The 23,620-nt window shown below is 34.7% G+C and overlaps 1 protein-coding gene and 2 long non-coding RNA genes across 3 annotated transcripts; 1 reads left to right on the forward strand and 2 right to left on the reverse strand.

The window, feature by feature from the left end:
• Window positions 1-1,314: 1,314 nt before the first annotated feature.
• LOC132187524 (uncharacterized) lies at window positions 1,315-5,058 on the forward strand. Its single transcript, XR_009440834.2, has 4 exons — window positions 1,315-1,694; window positions 3,225-3,319; window positions 3,566-3,658; window positions 4,779-5,058. It is a non-coding gene; the product is annotated as an uncharacterized LOC132187524 (long non-coding RNA).
• Window positions 5,059-5,304: 246 nt separating this feature from the next.
• On the reverse strand, window positions 5,305-10,162 carry LOC132186128 (uncharacterized). Its single transcript, XR_015911764.1, has 3 exons — window positions 9,785-10,162; window positions 8,159-8,253; window positions 5,305-5,743 (listed from the first exon to the last, which is right to left on the reverse strand). It is a non-coding gene; the product is annotated as an uncharacterized LOC132186128 (long non-coding RNA).
• Window positions 10,163-12,746: 2,584 nt separating this feature from the next.
• Window positions 12,747-15,871, reverse strand: LOC132176008 (geraniol 8-hydroxylase-like). Its single transcript, XM_059588110.2, has 2 exons — window positions 14,972-15,871; window positions 12,747-13,406 (listed from the first exon to the last, which is right to left on the reverse strand). Exons 1-2 carry the CDS (start codon window positions 15,869-15,871, stop codon window positions 12,801-12,803), a joined length of 1,506 nt encoding a protein of 501 aa, XP_059444093.2. The 3' UTR covers window positions 12,747-12,800.
• Between the last annotated feature and the right edge of the window lie 7,749 nt (window positions 15,872-23,620).

Below are 23,620 nucleotides of genomic sequence, written 5' to 3' on the forward strand. Positions count from 1 at the left end.
GGGGGTAGATTGCCAATTTTTAAACTTTGAGGTTAAACTTGAAAAACCCCTAAAACTTCACGGGGGTAAACTGCCTTTTCCCCTAGAATATATTCTGAATATATTTTGATATCACCATAATTGTTGATTTGACCTCTTTTCCCTGTATATAGATATTGATATTATTTTGCAATATTGTACATTAATTTCGTGATTGTATTTTTCTATTTTATATGGCATTATTCAACTATAAATAGGCCTCCTTTGTATACAGTTTAATACACACAGAAATATAATATTTAGTTTATCCCTATATTCTCTAGTATTCTCTAGTTATTTTAACAATCATTTTCCAGTATATTTTGCATCCAAATCGTTTGTGCTTATATACTATCACAATTTTTGTTTACTCCAATCATCAATCTGTTCATATTTCTACTGCTCAATATCGTTATTAGTAAATTCTAGTATTAGAGCCATAAGTGTGAAGTGTCTATTTGTTCTTTTCATTGCCCGAGTATCTGGTTACTTGTGCTTCTCATTTTATTCTGCTACTGTCTATTCTCTTTTCGTCTTTTAACATTTTGACCTCTGTTTTGATATGATTTACTTCAAATTGTAAGTCTTGAATCGTTACTTCTTTTTTACTTTTATTAAAATTTTCTAGTAGTGAACTAAGACTTATTGTGGCTTGCTTATTTTACTGTTTTCCTCTTTCATTAAAAGATTTCTTAATTTTTTTAAATATTTAAATTTTAACTCAGGGTTTTCAACTTTACTAATTAACTCGATTAATAACACTTCTTGTTCTTCTTGTTTGATAAAAACATTGACTGTTTTACAATAGCTATCTTTACAGCCAAAGCTGATGTCCAGTGAACTAGAGTTACTAGAATTTTCACTATCATAAGGAAAATTACTGGATGAGCTGGCCAATATATGTGTGTGTGTGTTTATATATATAGAGATAGAGATAGCTAAGAATATTTAATGACCTCGTGTTGATCATGGGTTGCAGGGATTGAGCCAGCTCTGAAGATGGGCAGGGGCCCATGGCTAAAAAATTTCGCTGGTAGGAGCCATTAGCCAAAAATAAATAAAAATTAACCATAATTTTTTTTTTTTTTTACCTTAAATTTTTTTTTTTTCTTGTCATTTTGGGGGTCCCTGGCCACAGCCAGTCCCCCCTTCCTCCATGAAAAAAGTTAGAGTAATGATAGAGGTTACGCGGCGTGCGTGAACAGTAACGCACGCCGCTGACGTGGCATGTGCCACGTCGTAACCACTATTTAAAAAAAAAAAAAAAAAAAAATTTCAAAACCAAGCTTCAAAACCAATCCCGCGATACCCATATTTCATTTCCCCCCATTTTCTTCCCAAACCCATTTTCTCCCCCCAACCGGCACATTGGTTCTCCCCCACCGGCGCCGGCGTGACTCCTCCCTCCCACCGTGCGTCTCCCCACCGTCACCGCCGCCAACGAACCCGTCTATCAGCTCCCGCCGGTTCTAGTTCTCCCCCACGAGACTTTTCTTCCCAAACCCCTTTTCTTGTGGCAACGAACCTGTCTTTCGGGTGTTTCACATTTTGACAAAAAAAAAAAATTCTTTGGAGTTTAGCTGGGCTGTTCGTGATGTGAGGGTGGTGAGCTCCACTAGCGGGGCGACGCAGGCGTCCCCGAAGACGTCGCTGCAGAGCTGGATGAAACAGATAAGGCGAGGATTCATAAAACTATACATGGATTTTTGTTTGTATGTTTTTCTCTGCACAAAACATGAATTTATAGCCCAGCTTCTCTCTGCACCCAACACCACAATCTTTGGGTTTTCCATTTTTTGTGTGTTTTTAGCTCAAATCTCTGTTTTAGTAATGAACTCTAGTCTCTTGCCTGCTATGCACACCTTGTGTTCGGCAAAATGCCTAACCGACATTTTTGAGATATGAATTTCAATTTATGTTTTAAAATGCTCTTGCTAAATACCTATGTGTTTAGTGGTGCAGGGGACTTAGCCGGATTTGTTATTCTGGTTAATATTTGGAGGGTTTTTCTTCTACTAATGCTATCCCTAGCCATTAGTATAGCTTGAGCCACTGTTTTCAACTTTCCATCTGATCCCATAGGCTGGTGTTAAGGTTTAAACTCTGAGATTCCTTTTCCCCAAAAGCCAAATTTGCTAATGCTTCAAATTGACTTTATGGTCTTAGAAACTAATTGTAGAGCTGATGTTGTAAACTGTCCTCTTATTAGAGCTTGAATGGTATGTAAGGAAAGCCCCTGTTTTTTTCAACGACTTAGACGTCAGTTTTAATCCATGGCCAAAGAGTTCCCTGCTTCTTGCTTTGTGGCCTGTATAGTAGAGTAAATTAAAGTAGATCACATGGTATCCTTTCCTCAATCAAATTACATGCTGAGTATTTTCACTCAATACCTTGTGCTATTTTGCTTTCTTGGAGACATGATTGTCAATCCCTCTTGCTAACACAAAAACTTCATGACTATTGAGAATGGTTTTGGGTTTAGTAATATTTGATTTTGTTGTTTCTATGCGATTATAAGAATGCTGTTTTTTTTTTATTATGCGACTGAATTTGTTGTTGTCCTAAACTGTGAAAAAACTGAAAAATCCCTAGACTGTTGATGGTTGGAGATGATGTAATCACTGTATTTTTGGGTTATGACATTACCATTGAAATTTATAGACCATAGGATGAATCCATCAGAAAAATTCTTCAATTCTTGATGAAGATGGCAGATTTGGTGTAAATACTGAAAACCTGCAGATGAAAATTAGCAACAAGAAATCAAGATAGAAAGAAATAAAAGCAAGATGATATAAAATGGACGAGGTCAAGAGTTAAAGAGAACAATCTTGTGGCAAACTGAACAAAATCTAAAAGACTCAGTTGACCACATTGAATCAATGCCATCTAACAATTTATCTCAAGTCACATCTCTAAATGATGTATTTCAAACACTTCCTACTTCACATCCCTTTTCCTTAGTCCATATAAAACTCTTCCCTATTTGCTAGACATCTCATTTTTCTTGAAGAAATATGTCTTGCTGCCTATCTCTGGAATTTTTATGAATTGTTTTATTCTATAGTTTAGAACATTGGTCTTGTAAATGGAAGAAGTTAGAACCAGTGTGCAGAACCATTGTGTATTTTACTGGTAATTCTTTGCAACACATAAATATGAACAAATGCATAATATTCACTGTACTTTTTATATTTTCTTTCCAGGTTCCGTCATATATATCTCGATCTTTGGCTGGCAGCTATGACAATGAAGCTGTAGCTATATTTGCTTGATCTTTACTTTTTACCTCTATATAAAGGTTAGTTTTTGTTAAATTCCAGTATGCTCTTTTAGATTTTTGTGGCGTTGTATTTACTTCTAAAAAGAAGCTGTCTCTTTAAAAAAAATAATAAGGCATAGTTTTCCAATGAATAGTTTTGGCATTCTGATTTGTTTTACAGAAAAACAAAAAAAAAAAAAAAAAGTTTTTTTTTTTTATAAAAATGGTAGGGTATACTTGGCTGGTTAATGTTTTCCCACTGATGTTTTGTTGGAGTTTCTACAGGGATTGTTGCTGACTACAAATATGTTCTTCAAGACACTGAATACGGGATCCCTCTTCTATGCCACTTTGAATGCCATAGCATACTTTTGCATGGTAAGCGGCTCACCCTAATGCTATTTGAGTCATTCTCTCTGTTCACCATATTTATTTTTGTTTGCAAAAATGTTATTTCTTTCAGGTTTGCTCTTGTTTAAAGGCTAGTTTTTGTTGAATTCTAGTATGCTCTTTTAGATCTTTGTCGTGTTGTATTTACTTCTAAAAATAAGCTGTCTCTTTAAAAAATAATAAGGGAAAAGATCAAACAGATTAGTATTGTGCTTTGATTTTAATATTTTTAGCCCGTGCAGTTGCAAGTGGACTTGACTTTTCTTTTGTTGAGATAGTTTCCGTAAAGCTACCTGGTATTAGAACTATGTTTTGTTTGGGGTTAGTGATGGTTTACTTCATTGTACCTTGCTTTGGATGCTCAAAATCATTAAAGAATACACAAACAAAAACAAAACAAAAAAAGATGGTAGAAAATTTTGAACGTTTGTGTATTGTTAATGCTTACTAAAACATGCAGCACTTCTAAATATGATACTTGATTCAATAGAAATGTGGTGTGTCATGTACAGTCCATCATAATTGTTTACTTTTGATCAAAATCGAAGGTAGCCCCTTGAATTTATTTCCTTACCCCCCCAGTAAGGAAATAAAGTGTTTTAGTGTTTTATTGGTTTGACATGTATGGATGCAAATTTGTTTGCAGGTTGGCCAAACAAGGTATTGTATTAGATTTTTCTAGTGTACCTTCTTTGGTTACTCTATCAACTAAGACGGTTATATATAGATATTATTGCATTTGTTTGCATTTCTCAATATGATGATGAATGTCTCTGTGATGTTTCTTAGAAATAAGTTTTTTTTTTTTTGGAGCCTAGATGAAAATGTTTCTAGTGGGTACCATACGACTGAATTGGGGCCAAATCCCGACTTATGTGGTGTTCAGACGTAATATTTCTAAGTTTGTTTTTGCAGAATCTATGCATGTTTGTAATGCTTATGTATATTTTGCATAATGATACTAAAGATGAATTGAGACTCTAGTGTTGTGCTAGTTGGTGTTTTTTAATTAGCTTGTACATATGAATAGATTATGTCCGCATTATCAAATAGCAAAAATTACATTTGTGTGAGCATTGATCTCTAATTGTTTGATGTGTATGATCAGGAGGCATACCGAGATGTTGAAGCAATTCAGAGTGTGGCCATACAAGGAGGGACTATTGTTGCTCTTTTAATTTTTCACTTAAATTTGATTGTATCGTTGTTTGTTAGTGAAAGAATCCGTTCACCCCTCTTTGATGTAATTGCTTATTTTGAGAAGAATATACAATCGTCTTCCAAGAGTTGTTGAGGGTAAATTAGAAACAATATGACCAAAATTTTTGCATAGGATCAGAATTCTAAAGTTTATTGGCCATAAATAGTATATTATTTTATGAAAATAGTATGCATTTCTTTAAAGGGAAAAAGGGGTGATTTTTGGATCTCAATTATGAGTTCATGTTGCACAAAGAAAGTAGATTTTTTCTTGTATGCATGCAGAAATTTTAATTTTCATGACTTAACATGACTAGAAGGCAGTCTCTTAGCACAATACTGTCAATACATATTGGGTGATGGAAAGATTGTGGAATGAGAAGAAGGTTTCATCAAGTAAATTCACGCTCCAGGAGCTCTTGCTTCCTAGAAACTGAAGCACAACTCACTTGTTGGATACATTTCAAACACAGTAATGCTTACCCATATTCAATGTATTTCCAAAGCAAAACCTAAATTGTAATTTTGACAATATATCGTGTACTTGAATTTGACAGTAGGACTTTTGACAATATTCTGTTGAGATGCCACAAGTAAAAAAATTCACTAGCTAGAACTTTTCTTAATACAAAAGACTAGTCTAGGTACTAATACAAAACATTTACCCCAATCACATACACATATATACAAAGAGTATTACACAATGAAACTACTTTCGATTAAAAAGAAAACTTTGCTTCTAGGCTATATGAAAAGGCGGAATGCCAACAGCTCAAACTCTCCAAGAAGCTTGTTGTCATCAGCCATTCCACGCTCGCCCTGTAGTACCTTGATCCTCACCTGAGTTTGGTTGTCAACTGTCGTGGAGAAAACCTACAATAATAGAAGCATCATTCAAGAACTTAGCATCCTCAATAATAAAAATATGTAAAGTAGAACGTTAAAAAAGAAAATCCACGAAACGAAAATGGTTCAGTAAAACTAAAGGCCAGCCAAAATTAAAAGCTTTATCACAACCAAGCCAACCATGGCTTCAGTGAATGGATTCCCCTATGAGGATTTAAGAAGTAACTAAGATGAGAAACTCAATTTGCAATCTAACATCCCCCCTTCTAATGCATAATCATATCAACACGACAACTCTAAACACTGTCAATTAATGAAGTAAATCATCCAGTGCATAGTAGTCTTGCTTAACTAAAATCATAGGAAAAAAAAAACACTAGATCAAGCCACACACTACTTGCTCTATCTCTTCGACTTAATACAGTTACGCAATACAACAAAAGCTGGTCAAAGATGTAGTTTTATCTAAAAAGATTAAAAAGCCCATACTATGAAATACAATTACTTCTGGCAGTTGAAATCATAAACATTGACACAGCAGATCACACAAATACAGGATTCCTAACAGAATTCCAAAGAATACACAAGCATGCCCTCCTAAATCTGAATTTTGCAATATCAAGGATTTGCATAACAAACAAGAATAATAACCCCTCACTAAAGTCAGAAACTATCTAAAAAAACATTATTATAATTTGTGGTTGTTAAGGCGACACAATGACTTAAAATGAGCATTCCGCAGATTCTGCAACCCTCTTCACTTCTTCAAGTAAATTATAATCTACACAGAATATTCCAAAACAGAAAAGTATTTGTATAAACATGTAAGAAAAGTAGCAACCTTCATCAATCAAGTTATAACATACTCACTAAGATTTTAAGAAAATAACAAAGAATTATTTCAACCCGTTTAGAGACAAAATAATGAGCTTCTCCAAGCAAATTATAAGCCACCCATGAAAATGTATCCAAGCCTATAAAAAGGGTATTGAATCTGACACTAAAGGAGCAATAGTGCCAACCAAAGTGCCAATCCTTCCATTGTAGCTCTCCTATAGGACGCAAACAAACTGATTATGCATAATGTCGAAACCAAAAATAAATTTGATTAAAGGCGTCAACAAGGAAAATCAAAATAAGTAAAGCATCATCACCATGCTTTCCGTCACAAACATAGATTATGAATAAATAAAAATAAAAAAATAAAAAATCAGAATACAAGAACCCAAGTACATGTTGATTTACGTTTTAAATATATCAAATACTGAAAATTAACACCAAACCAATTAAACAAAGCCCCCAAAATAAAAAATCTCATTCTCTTTTCATTCACCAAATCCATTATGCATTAACAAAAGAAGGGATTTTGGCAATCCTGATTATCAGATTTTGTGATTTTAAAAATTATTCTTACTTTAAATTATGTTCGTGAACTTTTACAAATCATATATTTGACCAGTGTCGACCACCTCTGCCACATTACATCAAGCACCACCAAACCACTCTACCGCTTTCCCCACCTCCACCATTTTTGTTACATCTTATTAGATTTTTAGTCCTAATTTCTTGAGAACACAAACTAGAAGATTCTTTGAATGGGTCTCACCAAGTATGCATCTTTTCAATAAAACTTTCTGCACAAACAACATATATTTAAATCCAATGATTTACCTTTATTCTTCCACCTTTCTCCTTTACTCACTTGTTCAAGATTTTTTTTTATTTTTCTAAGCATGTAGTTATCGCAAAAACCCATTGGAATAGTCTTAATTTCTGTTTTTGTTTAATTCTGTAACAAGTCAATCTTAGTTCTGTGACCGGTTCTTTGTTAGTCAGGCTTTTCATTCTCTTTCTTCCACTCATTCACTTTCTTCTTCAGGTTCTTCCAACTGCTTTGATACCACTGTGTCAAAACAGCTGCCTTCTAAACATTGTTGATGTTTCAAGCAAAATTATTAAGTTTTAATTTTTTTGGTAGGCTGCATGGGCTTGTGTTTGAAACCAGCGAAAATCCTTTCTTCTGATCAAAGCACTAGAATTTAGAGACTCCACCTTGGCCTTTTCTTTTATTAGTAAAATTCATGGGCGAACTTACTTGTTGCTTTGGGGGGACATTAGTTTTTAAAATTTCCCCCAACGTATATGGTTTTTTCAAGTTTGTCCCTCTAAAATATTATATTTGTCCCCCCAAATAATATTTTTGTTCCATTTTGCTCTCCTCTAGTCCTCTTGGCTCTTCCAGCAGAGAAACCTACAAAGCTCCTAGTCTTTTTATGAGGTCATAGACAAGATAGCATAATAGGCTGCAAGTCCAGTAACAGCTTTTCTTAAGTTGCAAATAGAAGTACAAAACTTTTAAAAAAAATTCACAAAAAATCTAACTTTGTAACTAGTTTTCAAAAATTGAAGTTTTTAGATAGGAATATTCTAACAAAAACTAACCTTTATATAGAGGTAAAAAGTAAAGATCAAGCAAATATAGCTACAGCTTCATTGTCATAGCTGCCAGCCAAAGATCGAGATATATATGACGGAACCTGGAAAGAAAATATAAAAAGTACAGTGAATATTATGCATTTGTTCATATTTATGTGTTGCAAAGAATTACCAGTAAAATACACAATGGTTCTGCACACTGGTTCTAACTTCTTCCATTTACAAGACCAATGTTCTAAACTATAGAATAAAACAATTCATAAAAATTCCAGAGATAGGCAGCAAGACATATTTCTTCAAGAAAAATGAGATGTCTAGCAAATAGGGAAGAGTTTTATATGGACTAAGGAAAAGGGATGTGAAGTAGGAAGTGTTTGAAATACATCATTTAGAGATGTGACTTGAGATAAATTGTTAGATGGCATTGATTCAATGTGGTCAACTGAGTCTTTTAGATTTTGTTCAGTTTGCCACAAGATTGTTCTCTTTAACTCTTGACCTCGTCCATTTTATATCATCTTGCTTTTATTTCTTTCTATCTTGATTTCTTGTTGCTAATTTTCATCTGCAGGTTTTCAGTATTTACACCAAATCTGCCATCTTCATCAAGAATTGAAGAATTTTTCTGATGGATTCATCCTATGGTCTATAAATTTCAATGGTAATGTCATAACCCAAAAATACAGTGATTACATCATCTCCAACCATCAACAGTCTAGGGATTTTTCAGTTTTTTCACAGTTTAGGACAACAACAAATTCAGTCGCATAATAAAAAAAAAACAGCATTCTTATAATCGCATAGAAACAACAAAATCAAATATTACTAAACCCAAAACCATTCTCAATAGTCATGAAGTTTTTGTGTTAGCAAGAGGGATTGACAATCATGTCTCCAAGAAAGCAAAATAGCACAAGGTATTGAGTGAAAATACTCAGCATGTAATTTGATTGAGGAAAGGATACCATGTGAATCTACTTTAATTTACTCTACTATACAGGCCACAAAGCAAGAAGCAGGGAACTCTTTGGCCATGGATTAAAATTGACGTCTAAGTCGTTGAAAAAAACAGGGGCTTTCCTTACATACCATTCAAGCTCTAATAAGAGGACAGTTTACAACATCAGCTCTACAATTAGTTTCTAAGACCATAAAGTCAATTTGAAGCATTAGCAAATTTGGCTTTTGGGGAAAAGGAATCTCAGAGTTTAAACCTTAACACCAGCCTATGGGATCAGATGGAAAGTTGAAAACAGTGGCTCAAGCTATACTAATGGCTAGGGATAGCATTAGTAGAAGAAAAACCCTCCAAATATTAACCAGAATAACAAATCCGGCTAAGTCCCCTGCACCACTAAACACATAGGTATTTAGCAAGAGCATTTTAAAACATAAATTGAAATTCATATCTCAAAAATGTCGGTTAGGCATTTTGCCGAACACAAGGTGTGCATAGCAGGCAAGAGACTAGAGTTCATTACTAAAACAGAGATTTGAGCTAAAAACACACAAAAAATGGAAAACCCAAAGATTGTGGTGTTGGGTGCAGAGAGAAGCTGGGCTATAAATTCATGTTTTGTGCAGAGAAAAACATACAAACAAAAATCCATGTATAGTTTTATGAATCCTCGCCTTATCTGTTTCATCCAGCTCTGCAGCGACGTCTTCGGGGACGCCTGCGTCGCCCCGCTAGTGGAGCTCACCACCCTCACATCACGAACAGCCCAGCTAAACTCCAAAGAATTTTTTTTTTTTGTCAAAATGTGAAACACCCGAAAGACAGGTTCGTTGCCACAAGAAAAGGGGTTTGGGAAGAAAAGTCTCGTGGGGGAGAACTAGAACCGGCGGGAGCTGATAGACGGGTTCGTTGGCGGCGGTGACGGTGGGGAGACGCACGGTGGGAGGGAGGAGTCACGCCGGCGCCGGTGGGGGAGAACCAATGTGCCGGTTGGGGGGAGAAAATGGGTTTGGGAAGAAAATGGGGGGAAATGAAATATGGGTATCGCGGGATTGGTTTTGAAGCTTGGTTTTGAAATTTTTTTTTTTTTTTTTTTTTTTTTAAATAGTGGTTACGACGTGGCACATGCCACGTCAGCGGCGTGCGTTACTGTTCACGCACGCCGCGTAACCTCTATCATTACTCAAAAAGTTAACTTCTACCGTAAAGTAATATAGAACCTATTTAAAATTTGGGTAAGAACAAAAATTTAAACGAGTTGTCAAACATCACCAAAGTTTTTTTTTTTTTTTTTTTTTTTTTTTTAACTGTTATGACAATCTCTATTATTGTTTCTTGAAAAATCATAGAGAACAAATCAAACAATATGTTGGACATGAGATTGAAGTCCATCATGTGGGACTTAATTAATTAATTTATTTTATTGGATTTTGGACTCGATCACTGTCAGCTCGTTGTATTAGGCGTTTGAGACCATGCAACATGTATTTGGTCTTTGTTGCCGACTTACTCACGTGCCATGCTATTGGGCCCATTTTAGAAGATTGTCGGAAGAGTGCCGGTAGCGCAGCAGTGCGACAAACCAGGGAGTGCACTCATCTTTTCACAATTCACAGTGACAGAGACAATATTGTTTGTCAAGTTTACATTTTTGTCTTTTATTTTGTGTTTTTTATTTTTTATTTTTATTTTTTTTGTTTAGAAAAGAATATGTTTTGTGTGATAATCAGATTGGATGTATTGGAACTTGAATTTAGAAATTTGATGAGGATTGGATTAGTTATATTTAGGATTTTGATGATTATTTGATGAGATTAAATTACCACAAATTACCATCGATCGGTGTGAGAGATGATTAAACAATAACATAATTAAACAAATACGATGCCCCTGTTAGAGTATATTTGAATGACCCTAAAGTTAGGGATTTGATTATGATTGATGAAGATTAGATTAGCCTAATTTAGGGATTTGATTATGATTTGATCACCCTAAATTAGGGGATTTGATTAAGATTACATTTATGTGTAAGCTCTATAAATAGAGCATTCTGTATTGTAAACAATTATTCAATAAGAGCTTAATGTATCCCTATGGGCTTTATCTGTGGATGTAGGTCGTTGACCGAACCACGTTAAAATCTGTCTCTCATTTATTTTATTTCCGTAATTTATTTCTATTTCTATTTCTTTATGAATTCTATCATGGTATCAGAGATGTTGGCTAACGCCAAAATTCGATCCTAACTATCCTGTGGATTTCATTTCTTTTTGCCTATCATAATTCTTCTCTTGCGGTGCTCACAAATTTTCAAGGTGAAGTTAGTTTGATTTACATCCAGTTCTTCTTTGACCCTTTGGCTTTGCTTGTTCTCTACAAGATCGTGTTCCAGCCTAAACAACCCACACAGCAAGTGTGACAATGAGCCTTTGGCGGGTGATGCAGTGAGAATTTTTTGCAAAGATCGACATCTTGAAGGCAATGAGGGATTCAAAGAGCATCCACAAATCGATGGGGCAATTGGGTGAATTTTTATTGATTGATTTAGTAGCAGATTGTTCATTCTATTATTGTATATCAAAAGAAATTGTATGTTGCTGATGCAATGCGTGAGAGAAAACAAACCCAAAACAAAAAAAAAAGAAATGAAAATGATTGAAAAAAAAAAAAAAAATCAATAGAGGCTAAGTTGCCCATCAAAAAAAAAAAAGGCCAAGTTGCCCATCAAAAGAGGCCAAGTTGCCCATCCATTGGCCCATAATTGGCCTATTTTTGCTCGGCTTTGTGGTATTGTTTAAAACCCAGGCCATTTTAGCCCATAGTTGGCTCTCACTTCAGCCCAAAATTGGCTCTTCTTCTATTTGGCTATGTGGTATTGTTTGAAACCCAAGCACACTTTAACCTACAGTTAGCTCTCATTTTAGCCCAAAGTTAGCTCTCTTTTTTGGCCAATAGATGGCGATCTTTTGTATTATTTTGCTATCTCAAAAAAAAAGAAAAAAAAAGTTCAAACTCAAGGTTTAAGGATCTTCCACCTTGAGTTTGAGGGAGGATGTTAGAGTATATTTGAATGACCCTAAAGTTAGGGATTTGATTATGATTGATGAAGATTAGATTAGCCTAATTTAGGGATTTGATTATGATTTGATCACCATAAATTAGGGGATTTGATTAAGATTGCATTTATGTGTAAGCTCTATAAATAGAGCATTCTGTATTGTAAACAATTATTCAATAAGAGCTTAATGTAGCCCTATGGGCTTTATCTGTGGATGTAGGTCGTTGACCGAACCACGTTAAAATCTGTCTCTCATTTATTTTATTTCCGTAATTTATTTCTATTTCTATTTCTTTATGAATTCTATCAGCCCCAACCATTCTCGACTTAAAATCACAGTACTATCACATGCATACACATACATACAATAGAATAAATATTGGCCAATTAAGCTCTGGGTGTAGTACTAAACTGGCCAAAAGCAAGTCTTCCTTCTTTTACAACCTCCAACCTCGGCTATATTTGAAGTCATGATCAAAATCACAAGCCCTATTTGTTATTCAATAAAAAATTAAAGTACAATACACCAAACATATGCTAATACAAAATGTTTTTTTTTTTTTTTTTTCCTTTTTTGAGATATGCATATTTTCTTCTTTTAAGCTACAACAAAGTAAATTCTTCAGCCTATTTTAGACTGGAATAGGGACAGCTCTTAGAGGATGTGCAAGATGTAAAGTTATGCCAAACTTTTCTTCCATGTTCATGTCCTCACGTTTAACCCCATCTTCAAGCTTCCAATCAAAGGTGTGGATAAGAGAACCTAACATCGAGTGCAACACTCGTATTGCCAATGGCAGACCAGGACATATTCTCCTTCCACTACCAAAGGGTATAATCTCAAAGTTTCGGCCTTTAACATCAATTTCCGACCCCAAGAACCTCTCCGGTATAAATGAATTTGCATTCTCCCAAAATCTCGGGTCTCGGCCTATAGCCCATGCATTCACTAACACTTGTGCACCCTTTGGGATAATATAACCATTGATTTCTACATCTTCTTCAGCTTTTCTAGGGAGTAACAAAGGAACTGTCGGATGCAACCGGAATGTTTCTTTCACTACTGCTTGTAAGTAAGGTAAACGAGTAATATCCGATTCCTCAACCGGGTGACCTTCACCAATTACTTGTTGCAACTCTGTTTTGGCTTTTGATAGTGCCTCTGGGTTCCGAAGTAGCTCTGTCATTGCCCATTCCAATGTGGCTGATGTTGTATCAGTGCCAGCAGCAAATAGATCCTAAGTAATAACAACCAGAAGTTATTTATTTTTTTGTCAAAATATGATGTTAAAAATTGCCTCTATTTATAGTAAAACCTGCATTAAAAGAAGAAAAGGCAGAAGATGGGTAATTCTTATACTTGAGCATAGGAATTACTGCCTAAATATTGAGAGTAGAGATTTTCGGCTGCCAAATTGAGTCAACCAAGCGCCTGCCATTTTTTTTTTTTTTAACTGAAGAGGAAAGAGGTTACAAGGGAATTATAAATAGCCGAATTTGAGGCATTAGTACCAAATTTAGGATAACCGAATCCCTTTAGAATGATACTATTCTTAAAGGGTTAACCTTCCACTCCTAAGTTATAGTTTTGAATCCAAAAACGAGTTTTGGCAGCCGCCTAGACTGACTCAAATATTGACTACAAAAATAAACCTATAAGAAGTCAAAGTTGAAATTGAGTGAAATTTGATTCTAGAATAGCAGACAGAAAAGATGGGACAAATTCCTAGCCGGCTAAAACATCACACAACAACAAAAAGTAGGGGTGTCAAAAAATACCGGGGAACCGGAACCGGAACCGGAAAACCGGGAAACCGGGAAACCGGGGTCCCGGTTCCGGTTCCGGTTTGAAAAATCTAAAAACCGGGTACCCCGGTTCCGGTACCGGTTTTTGGTACCCGGTTTTTACCGGGAATACCGGAACCGGGTTTCCATTTTATTTAATAATATTTATATATTATTATATTTATATACTAATATATATATATATATATATATATATATATTAATATTTTTTACACTTAGGTTTAGGTTTAGGGTATTTTAAAAAATTAAATTTTTATTTCTAAGGCCCAAATAGGGAAAAACAATGATTTTTTAGGATTTTTGGACTTTTTAAGGTTTATTTTTTAATTATTAACAAAGTCCTTTTAATTTAGACAAAGAAACTAATAGATTTTTTAAAAAATGGGCCAACCTATAAAAAAAAAAAAGAAGCTTATTTTAGACCCAATACCTAAAATAAGCCCAAAAATCAATTTTTTAAAAAAACCGGTTACCGGACCGGGTAATACCGGAACCGGCCGGTAACCGGGACCCCGGTTCCGATTCCGGTTTCTCAAAATTGAGAACCGGGGTACCCCGGTTCCGGTTTCGATTTTAGCCAAAAACCGGAAAACCGGATCGGGTTGACACCCCTAACAAAAAGAAGTCACTGTTGCCCAAGTGGCTGTTTTGAAAGCCAAGTCGCCCAAATTTATGGGACTTCGGTGCAATTGTTGGGAGCCATTCAGGGACTTTATGGGCTCAACTAATTTATCTGATCATTTCTTTGATGGTCTCCTTTCATCATAATCATAGTTAATATACAATTTGTTTTTAAACAAATCAGTATCTAAAATAAAGTTATGTATTAATTACATGTGAGAAGTGTCTTTTTAACAATTTATACTAAAAAAAAAAAGTATTTTTCACGTGTTTAAAAAATATTTATAATTTTGTAGAGACTAATAAATTGTTTGAGTTCCTTTCCCCCATTTTGTATGAAATATATTCAAAATGAATAGAGAGTAATAATACTAACCAAGAAGAAATGTTCCATCGTCGTCTTGTCCATCTGTTCAATGTTTTCTTCGCTGATGTTGAGAAGGGTATCTAACATGTCATTGTTCGGGACAAAACCAGACACTTTTCTCAACTGCAAACGTTCGTTAATCATGCGGGAAAAGAGGTCTATCATCTTCCCGAAGTTAACTGTCATGCGCCGCCTTATCCCTTGAGGGTCCAACTTCTGAAGCAAAGGAAAATAATCTGCTATGTTGAGTTTCCCTACCTCTTCCACGATATTCCACACGATCTCCTTGAACTTTCTAGCCGCGTCAGAATTCGGGTCCGCCAAATCAACCGAAAGAATGGTGTTTGATAACATATTAAGCGTAGTCTTGAAAGCGGCTCTCCCAACTTCCACAGCCTCACCGGCTAGGCAGCTTTGACGAGTCTCGGCGAGGAGCTCTTGCACTTTCTTCCGCCGGATATCTTGGTTGGCGTCAAGTGCTGCGTTGGAGAATAGTTGACCGTTGCATATTTTGCGAAGGTTTCTCCACTTGCTTGAAACGGTGATCCACGGCAAGCCGAACATGTCGTGCCCGTGGGCTCGGAGTGCGTCCGGGATGGTTCGGTTCGACAAGATTTGGTCATGTGTTTGGAGGACTTCTTTGGCTATGTCTGCTGAAGAGATGACTATTGTTGTTACTCGTCCAAGTTTTAGGCTCATTATGGGGCCATGAGCCTTGGCAAGCCTGGTTAGGGACCTGTGGGGTTGATCATCGAGTTCCAAGAGGTTTCCCATGACCGGAAAAGGTTTTGGACCAGGTGGAAGCTTTTTGTGATTTGCCTTCCACTTCCTACTTGGAATCATAGAGAAAGCAACTTGGATTAAGATCCAGGTGAGGCAAAGGCCAATTACAAAGCTCAAGAAATCCATCTCTCTCTCTCTTTCTCAACTCTAAATCTTACGGAAGAAAGATAATGACATCTATTTTTTCTTGGTAAAATGGAGATCATGATCGGTTTCCAATAATGACATCTCTCTATGTTATATTTGGATAACAGTTTCCTTAGTTTTTCTAAGCAAGTATATAATATAACAAATCAATTCCAAAAACCTCCGTTGATTGACGCGCCGATCCAACCCAAATTGAAACTTATACCTTTATCTTAAATGAGTATTGTCACATTATCTGAATGAGATGAGTAAAGTATTTACCATTACTCAACCACTTTTGCTTGAGAATTGCCATTTACTACACTTATCTTATTTTCATGATCTATTGAGTTGATGTGACCCTAGAATCTAACTATCTTTGGATATTTTTTTTTTTTTTTTTTTTTTAACAATAACTAATAAATACTATCATATGATTCATATTGTCCAATATACTATCATATCGTCCAATAGTTCGAAGATGTAATATATAATATAACTCTTTTCCTTTTAATAATTCTAAATACTATTGTCTGTCCCACCTCATACCATATATGAATAAAGTATTTAGAAGTACTCAATAAGAGCATTTCTAGCAGCTTCCTCGTCATTTTTCCTATATTTAAGGATCCAAACTACTTTTTGCTTCCTTATGTCAAAATACGCCACAATAGCTTCCCTTAATCATTCCCTATATCATTAAAATATTTATTTTTTTAATTATATTATATATATGAGAGGAGAGAGGAGAGAGAATTGTAAGAGGAGAGAGGAGAGAGGAGAGTGTAAAGAAGAGAGAGAAATGTTTTTTTTTAATTTAATAATCATAAGGATTGTAATAGTAGAACCCTATACTTTGGGTTCTACTGTAGCGATCCTCATGGTTGAGGCTTATTTAGGGAATCTGCTGTGGGACATTTTTTGTGATTTTTTCGACATATTCCCTACACATAGGGAACAGACTCCCTTATAGGGAGTCTGCTGGGAATGCTCTAATACGCCAGCTTTTGACATTTTGTTTGGGATGGAGAGGGAAAGAACGAATATAATACTAATAATAATAATAATAATAATAATAATTAATTATTATTATTATTATTATTATTATTATATGTTGGTTTCTGTCGGCTACCTTGTCTCATGTGGGAAACAAAGCAGCCCCTACTCGGATTTAGAATTATTAAAATTCTTAGAAAATTTTAGTTTTTGAAATTTTGAATTCAAGCTGTATATTTTTTATTTAATAGTTATTGTTCTACTATGTGTCCCCATGATTAGTAAGATAATAAATATTTATTATTTTATTAGTAATAAGATACGTGACAGAATAATGATCTTTGAATAAAAAATATACGACCTAGATGTAAAATTTCCTTTAAGAATTTTAGTGGATCCAAATCCTCCCACTCAGCCTCCACGTTCATATTTCCAAGGATTTTTTTAATAGAAGTCAACAAGTTTTAAAGAACTTTCATGATCATGCGCGATTTTTTGTCACGGGTGAAAATTAAAAAGAGGGTTACTGATATTTCTACAAGCAGCATTTTACTGAAGACTTAAATTTATTACTTAATAAAGAAGAATTAAATTATTTATTAAATTTATTAAATAAAGGATAAGATCGATTAGATGTGATAGCTGGAGGTCAAACAAAATATATGGGTAAAGTCTACGTACCTTCCTCAAATTATCACTATTAATAATGTTTCTCCAACTTTTAATTGTGATAATGTCCACCCAAACTATCAAAATATTGTCAATGTTCCTAAGGGTAGCAAAAAGGTAAAAATGCCTCTATGTATTTATCAATAAAACAAAAGTATTCCTATAAATTCAAAAAATAAATAAATTTTAAATTTTTTTTTTAAAAAAAAAATGAAAAATAATTATTTTTAAATTTTTTTAAAAAAAATAAATAAATAAAATTTAAAATTTAGAAAATGAAAATGAAAATTTTAATTTAAAGATAAATATTTTTTTAAAAAAGTATATATATATATTAAACGAAAAATTTTAATTTTTTTTTAAAATGAATATTTTTTGAAACGAAAATTTTTAATTTTTTTAAACAGAAATTTTTATTTAAAAGAAACATTTTTTAAAAAAATTTTGTTTTAGAGAAAGAAAATTTTTATTTTCTTAATCGAAAATTGTTAATTTTTTTAAAACATAAATTTTTATCTTAAAAAGTAATAAATAAAAAAACAAAAAACAAAAAACAAAGACTTCATTTTTTATAACAAAAAAATCAAATTTTTTAATTTTTTTATTATACAAATGATTTTTTTTCTTAATTTGAAAATTTTCACCCTTTGGATTTATTATTTATTTATTTATTTTTAGTTCTAAGTTTTTTCTATAAGTTTTAGTATTTTTTGTTTTTATTTACTAAGGGTAGTTTCGTCATTGGAGAGAACATTGACAGTGTTTTGGTAGTTTGATGAGACATTGTCACAATTGAAAATTTGGCGGAGACATTGTCAATTGAGTGGTAGTTTGAGAGAGGTATATGGACTTTACCTAATATATATATATATAATTTTGAAAGGGTCTTCACATATATACAAACTATAAACTTATAAATTATTTTTCAAAAGTTTTGAGGAAATTCTCTATAATGAGAATTTCGCCCCTGAGAGCGTGTAATAATTAAATCTTACAAACCAATTTAATAAAATAATATATATTTTTAAAGCACTTAAAAAATATATATATTTTTTAATAAGTACTTCTCACCTGCGCTAAGAATACATCTCCCTTACATTCTATTTCAGATTCTCTGCTTCTAGTCGATAGTCAAGATGATAGATAGGTTTTGCTTCCGTAATCGATGGATACGATCGGTTTTGTCCGTATGCATTTAGTTAGTCAAATTAACTTTTTTGCTAATTTGACTAATACGCTAGCAAAAAATTATCTCACCGAGATAGTGCATCCAGCTCCCGAGACTAGTTAAACTTTTTGTTGAGTTTTTCACTACCCAACAAGCCAAAAAATAATAATAATAATAATAATAATTAATTAGTTTTTTTATTCTCCATTCTATTTCCTCTTAAATAATTTTGAAGTCATTTTGTAATCATGAAAAAAAAAAGTAAGAATAATGAAAATATTTAAATAAAATAGAAAAAGACTTAGAAGGTAGAATGTGAGGGTGTTATTGAAAAGTAGATAGTTTGAAAAAACAAAACAAAAAACAAAAAACAAAAATGAAGTGTGGGGCTAAGTCTTCACAATGAAGTTGATGTTATGGTAGACTTTCTCGATATATTTTTTTTAAAAAATCTTTTTCAAGAGATCGTGGATATATATATAGTAATCTATGATTAGGGCAATTTGTCATTTTTGAATATGGTTGTTCAAGTTCAATCGACTGGAGATCACGCCTTATGAAATGAAAGTTATTAATTTGAATTATTCTTCCTCTTTTCCTTTATTTGTGCGGACATGTAAAAAAAAATAATAATTACATTTTTTTGGAACTAATCTAGATCTGCTAAGATCTTGGGTCTGCAAATCCTAGTAAAATGTTCAGAAACTATGGATTCATGTCATCTCAATGCATAAAAGAAAAATAAAAAAAACAAAAACAAAAAAATTAAGTTAAAGGTCAAAAATGGTGATCAATCATTCCTTTGTGCAGTAGGCCACCCAAATCACTTTAAGGAGATACAACGGCCCCGTTTGCCAACAGCATGGGGCCAGCACTATAGTTGGAACGGCACTGTTCCAGCTACAGTGCCATCTGATAGGTGCAGCAACTTTTTAATATTAAATTTTTTTGTTTTTTTTTTTTAAAGCAAAATAAAAAAAAATAAAAAAATAAAAAAGAAAAAAGGAGAAAAAAGATGGGGTGGTTCCAGCCACTCCTTGGCCAAAATGGGGTGGCCGGACCACCCCATTTTTGGCCAAGGGAGTGGCTCCAGCCACCCCCTGCCCGATCTGGGGGTGGTCGAACCACCCCATGGCCAAGGGGGTGGCCCAGCCACCCCCTTGGCCAAAAAAAAAAAAAAAAAAAAGGGGGATCGGGTGCATTTAGGGGTGGCTGGACCACCCCCAAGGGGCTGAGGGTGGTTTCGGCCACCCCATACGGGCCGTATGGGGTGGCCGATACCACCCCTAACCACCTAAGCGGTGGCTCAACCCTCCTGCCACCCTAACTGTGGTTTGCTCACCACTGGGAAGCCACCCCTTCAATTTTTTTATTAATTTTTTAAATTAAATTAATAAAAAATTATTATATTGTCGTGGCAAAATGTTGCATTTTAACTAATCTAGCTGCACATAAGGAGTAAATTGCAAAAAAAAAAAAAACTTCAAAAAATTTGAACTTTGACAAATTGATTCAAAAATGTATGATATATTTACCCTAAATGTAAAGAATAGGCACCACGATGACAAAAGTGAACGGATGAATGTGGATCTCATCTAATCTCAAAAATTTAAAATTTAAAAATAAAAAATAATAAAATAAAATAAAAAATAAAAACCATCTGGCCAATCTCATACGAGCCATAAATTTTACACAATTTTTCATAAGTTTTGGGGGGAGTGCAGTCTTCCATATTAAATGTGGTTCTGCCCCTGCCAAACGTACGTAAGAAACAAAAATTTTAATGGTCCCAGACTGTGACAATCAATCAGTCATATTACAAATTCTATGAGATTTCCTCTTGCAGCAGCTAGCTTTGTTAAAATATCTCCTTTTCAAATCCAAAATTGTCTTGTGAATCTCACCATGGTCCATCACTCTGTATTATTCAAAGAGAGTAACCTTATATTTACTTTCATTTTTCTATTTATTTTTTTATGCTTATAAATGATTTTAAAAGTTACTTATAAATAAGAAAAAATTGTGTAAAAAACATAAGAGTAAATATAGCTTTATTAAAAAATATCCAATTCTCAAGGAAACAAATAATAAAAGAAGGAAAAATGGAGTAGATGTTATGGTAGACTTTTTGCCCTAATCATAGGTTGTGTTTGTGAAAGGACTTTAAAAATGAAGTAGACTGTAACTGTAATAGATTTGATTGATGTGAAGAAAAAAGTAAGAATGTTTTGTTTGAAAAAAATGAAATAATATATATATATATATATATATATATATATATTGTAATTTTTTTTTTAATTTTAAATAATAATAAAAAAATAAAAATGTTATGGTTGATTTTGAGATAAATAGTAAATTTTTTTATTTTATTTTATTTTTTATTTTTCAGTCCTTTTGACAAACAAACCCTACTCTATGATTATGGCAATTAATTTGCTAGTTTTGAGCATGATTCTACAGATTCTTGTCGGCAGAAGCAACTACCAACGACCTTAAATGGTCAAAATCGAAGATAGCTTTCCCTTCGTCTATTGAAGAGTCCCCACGATGGTTTTGTCCGTTTGATAACATTTACATTCAAATTAACAATTTAGCAGCTAATAATTTAGTTGTAAATGTACTTGTGAAGTTTGTATTCACATTAAAAAAATTGTAAAAAATAATAATAAACCTAAACTCATTATCTTAAACATTTAGATTAAAAATAGTGTCCTAATAATAATAATTTTTAAATCACAGTTTTCCTGATGATGACATGGCACGCTTGCCGAGCTATAACTCCGATACCTAAGTCAGAATGGGAAAGAGAAAAAATATTAACCACAAAGCTTAGATAGCAAGAATTACGATTACCTTTGCATCAATCATATGACTTGTATTTATAGGCAAGGATAAAGTTCGATTTCCCACATATCAAGGAATCTTATCCCTTAATATCAGCTACGCAAATATTTAAATGTAGGATCATATTGTTAGCTGTTCCGTGATCTTAGTGGCCTAAAATCAGGGGATAAGCATTTGAGCTTTTGGGTCAAGCTAAGTTAGAGTGTCCAAGTGGGATTCGGTCGTCTTTATGATCTTAGATGTTAACCGGCGTATTTTGATTGATATAAATTATTTGGATTGTAAATGGATATGGTATCCTTTGAATAAACAAAATCACTTATTCATCAACAGCATTATCTTTCAGGATATCTGAGTTATTCCCTTTATCGAGACCTGTATGTCATGAGTTAGTCTCAGACTTTATGGTCTCGGCTAAGTGGGTCTCGGATTTCATAGTCTCGGATGTGTAGGTCTCGGATTTCATAGTCTTTGATGTGTAGGTCTCGGATCCTGACGATTGGGCCTGAATATTGGGCCCGAAGACTGTCGTATATACATGTAATGGCTGATCCATGACCCAATAGTTACCCCCAATTTCGATGTTTGTAGAACTAAGGAAATTTCATGTTTTGACGGAATGGGTCTAGCTCCCAAGACCTGCTACTTCAGGAAAATTCACAAGACAACCAATAATATTCCGAGGCCTGTCTCGGATGACTAAGGCGGGAAAATTTGAACTTCAAATTTTGAAGCGGTCATATTTTGAATTTTGAATTTTAAATTTCAAATTTCAAAATTTTAAATGGTGTCGGTTCGAATTCCGAGGCTCTGTCAAGTAATAAATTCTGACACTCGAGTACACTGCTTGTGTCATATGAAGAGGCGTGCTCCTCCTAGTGCATTAAATGCGCATGTTACCGAGGGGAGCTCCTTTAAGTAGACTGTTGTCCCCTCTTCCACTCATTCATCTTCCATTTTTTCGCAACAAAATTTAGGCCTTGCTTCTTCGCTCTTCGAGAGCCAACTTCTCATTCTCTCGCTTTTCCCCCCTCATTTTCTGAATATCACCATGTCTGGTGATGAAGGATCACGCTCCGATGGCCTCGGTGGCAATACTTACCCAGCCTGCTAGCGGTCGGAATTAACCAAAGCCGACGAAGCTAGAATCCGAGAGGAATGTTTCATCCCCAAATCAGTGAAGCTTCGGTTTGATGACGAACATGTTGGTGCCATTGTGCGTGCTGACGCACACGAGGTGTGTCTCTACGAAACCATGTTTCGTTCTGGTTTCCGACTGCCTTTCCCACGGGTAGTGCGAGAGTTGCTGAGTCTTATTAACCTGGCTCCGCATCAGATTGTGCCCAACGGATGGAGGGTCATATATGCCTGTATCTTGTTCTGGCCAATGGCCCTCGGTCCAAGGCAGTATCTCACCACACGGGAGTTTTTATGGATATACCGGCTTCAAAGGAACCCAAAATGTGAAGGCCTGTACAACTTTCAGTCTCGACGGGGAAAGTTCATTAACATGGATGGCAAGTATTCCTGCAACCACGGGTGGAAGGCTAAGTACTTTTTCGCCACGAGTCAGTGGGAGTTCTACCCCACTGAAGTTGCTGAGGGTCTGAGGGTGCCGCGGGAAACTAGTGTCCCTTCTAAAAATGCTGCTAAGGAACCGATCTTGAATGACGACGAGCAGAAGTGCTTGAACAGTATCATAGCTTGGGCTCAGAAACATGAAAGCTTGATGTACTACACCCTGTTGATTAGGACATTTTATGAGGGAAAGGGCATCGACACCCTTGAGGGAGGTGCTGGTGGAAAAAAGAAGAGACTCGCCTCCGTGGTTGTCCGAGAACCAAGTCTCGCCTCCTCGAGTCCTCCAATAGCAAATACCCAAGGGCTACCCCTCGAAAATCTAGGCTTGACAAGGGAAAAGAAAAAATGGTCGTGTTGCCGAAACAAAAGAATATTCCTCTTTAGACTGGTGGAGCTTTGAAAATAAGTGGAGGCCCAGTTCAACCTGCAGCCCCGCAGTTCCGAACTACTGGACCCCTGAAAATGGACGCCCAAGCCAAGAAGCTCAGCAC

Source organism: Corylus avellana, chromosome 3 (genome assembly GCF_965113065.1).
Source record: "Corylus avellana chromosome 3, dhCorAvel1.hap1.2, whole genome shotgun sequence".
Taxonomy (NCBI): Eukaryota; Viridiplantae; Streptophyta; class Magnoliopsida; order Fagales; family Betulaceae; genus Corylus; species Corylus avellana.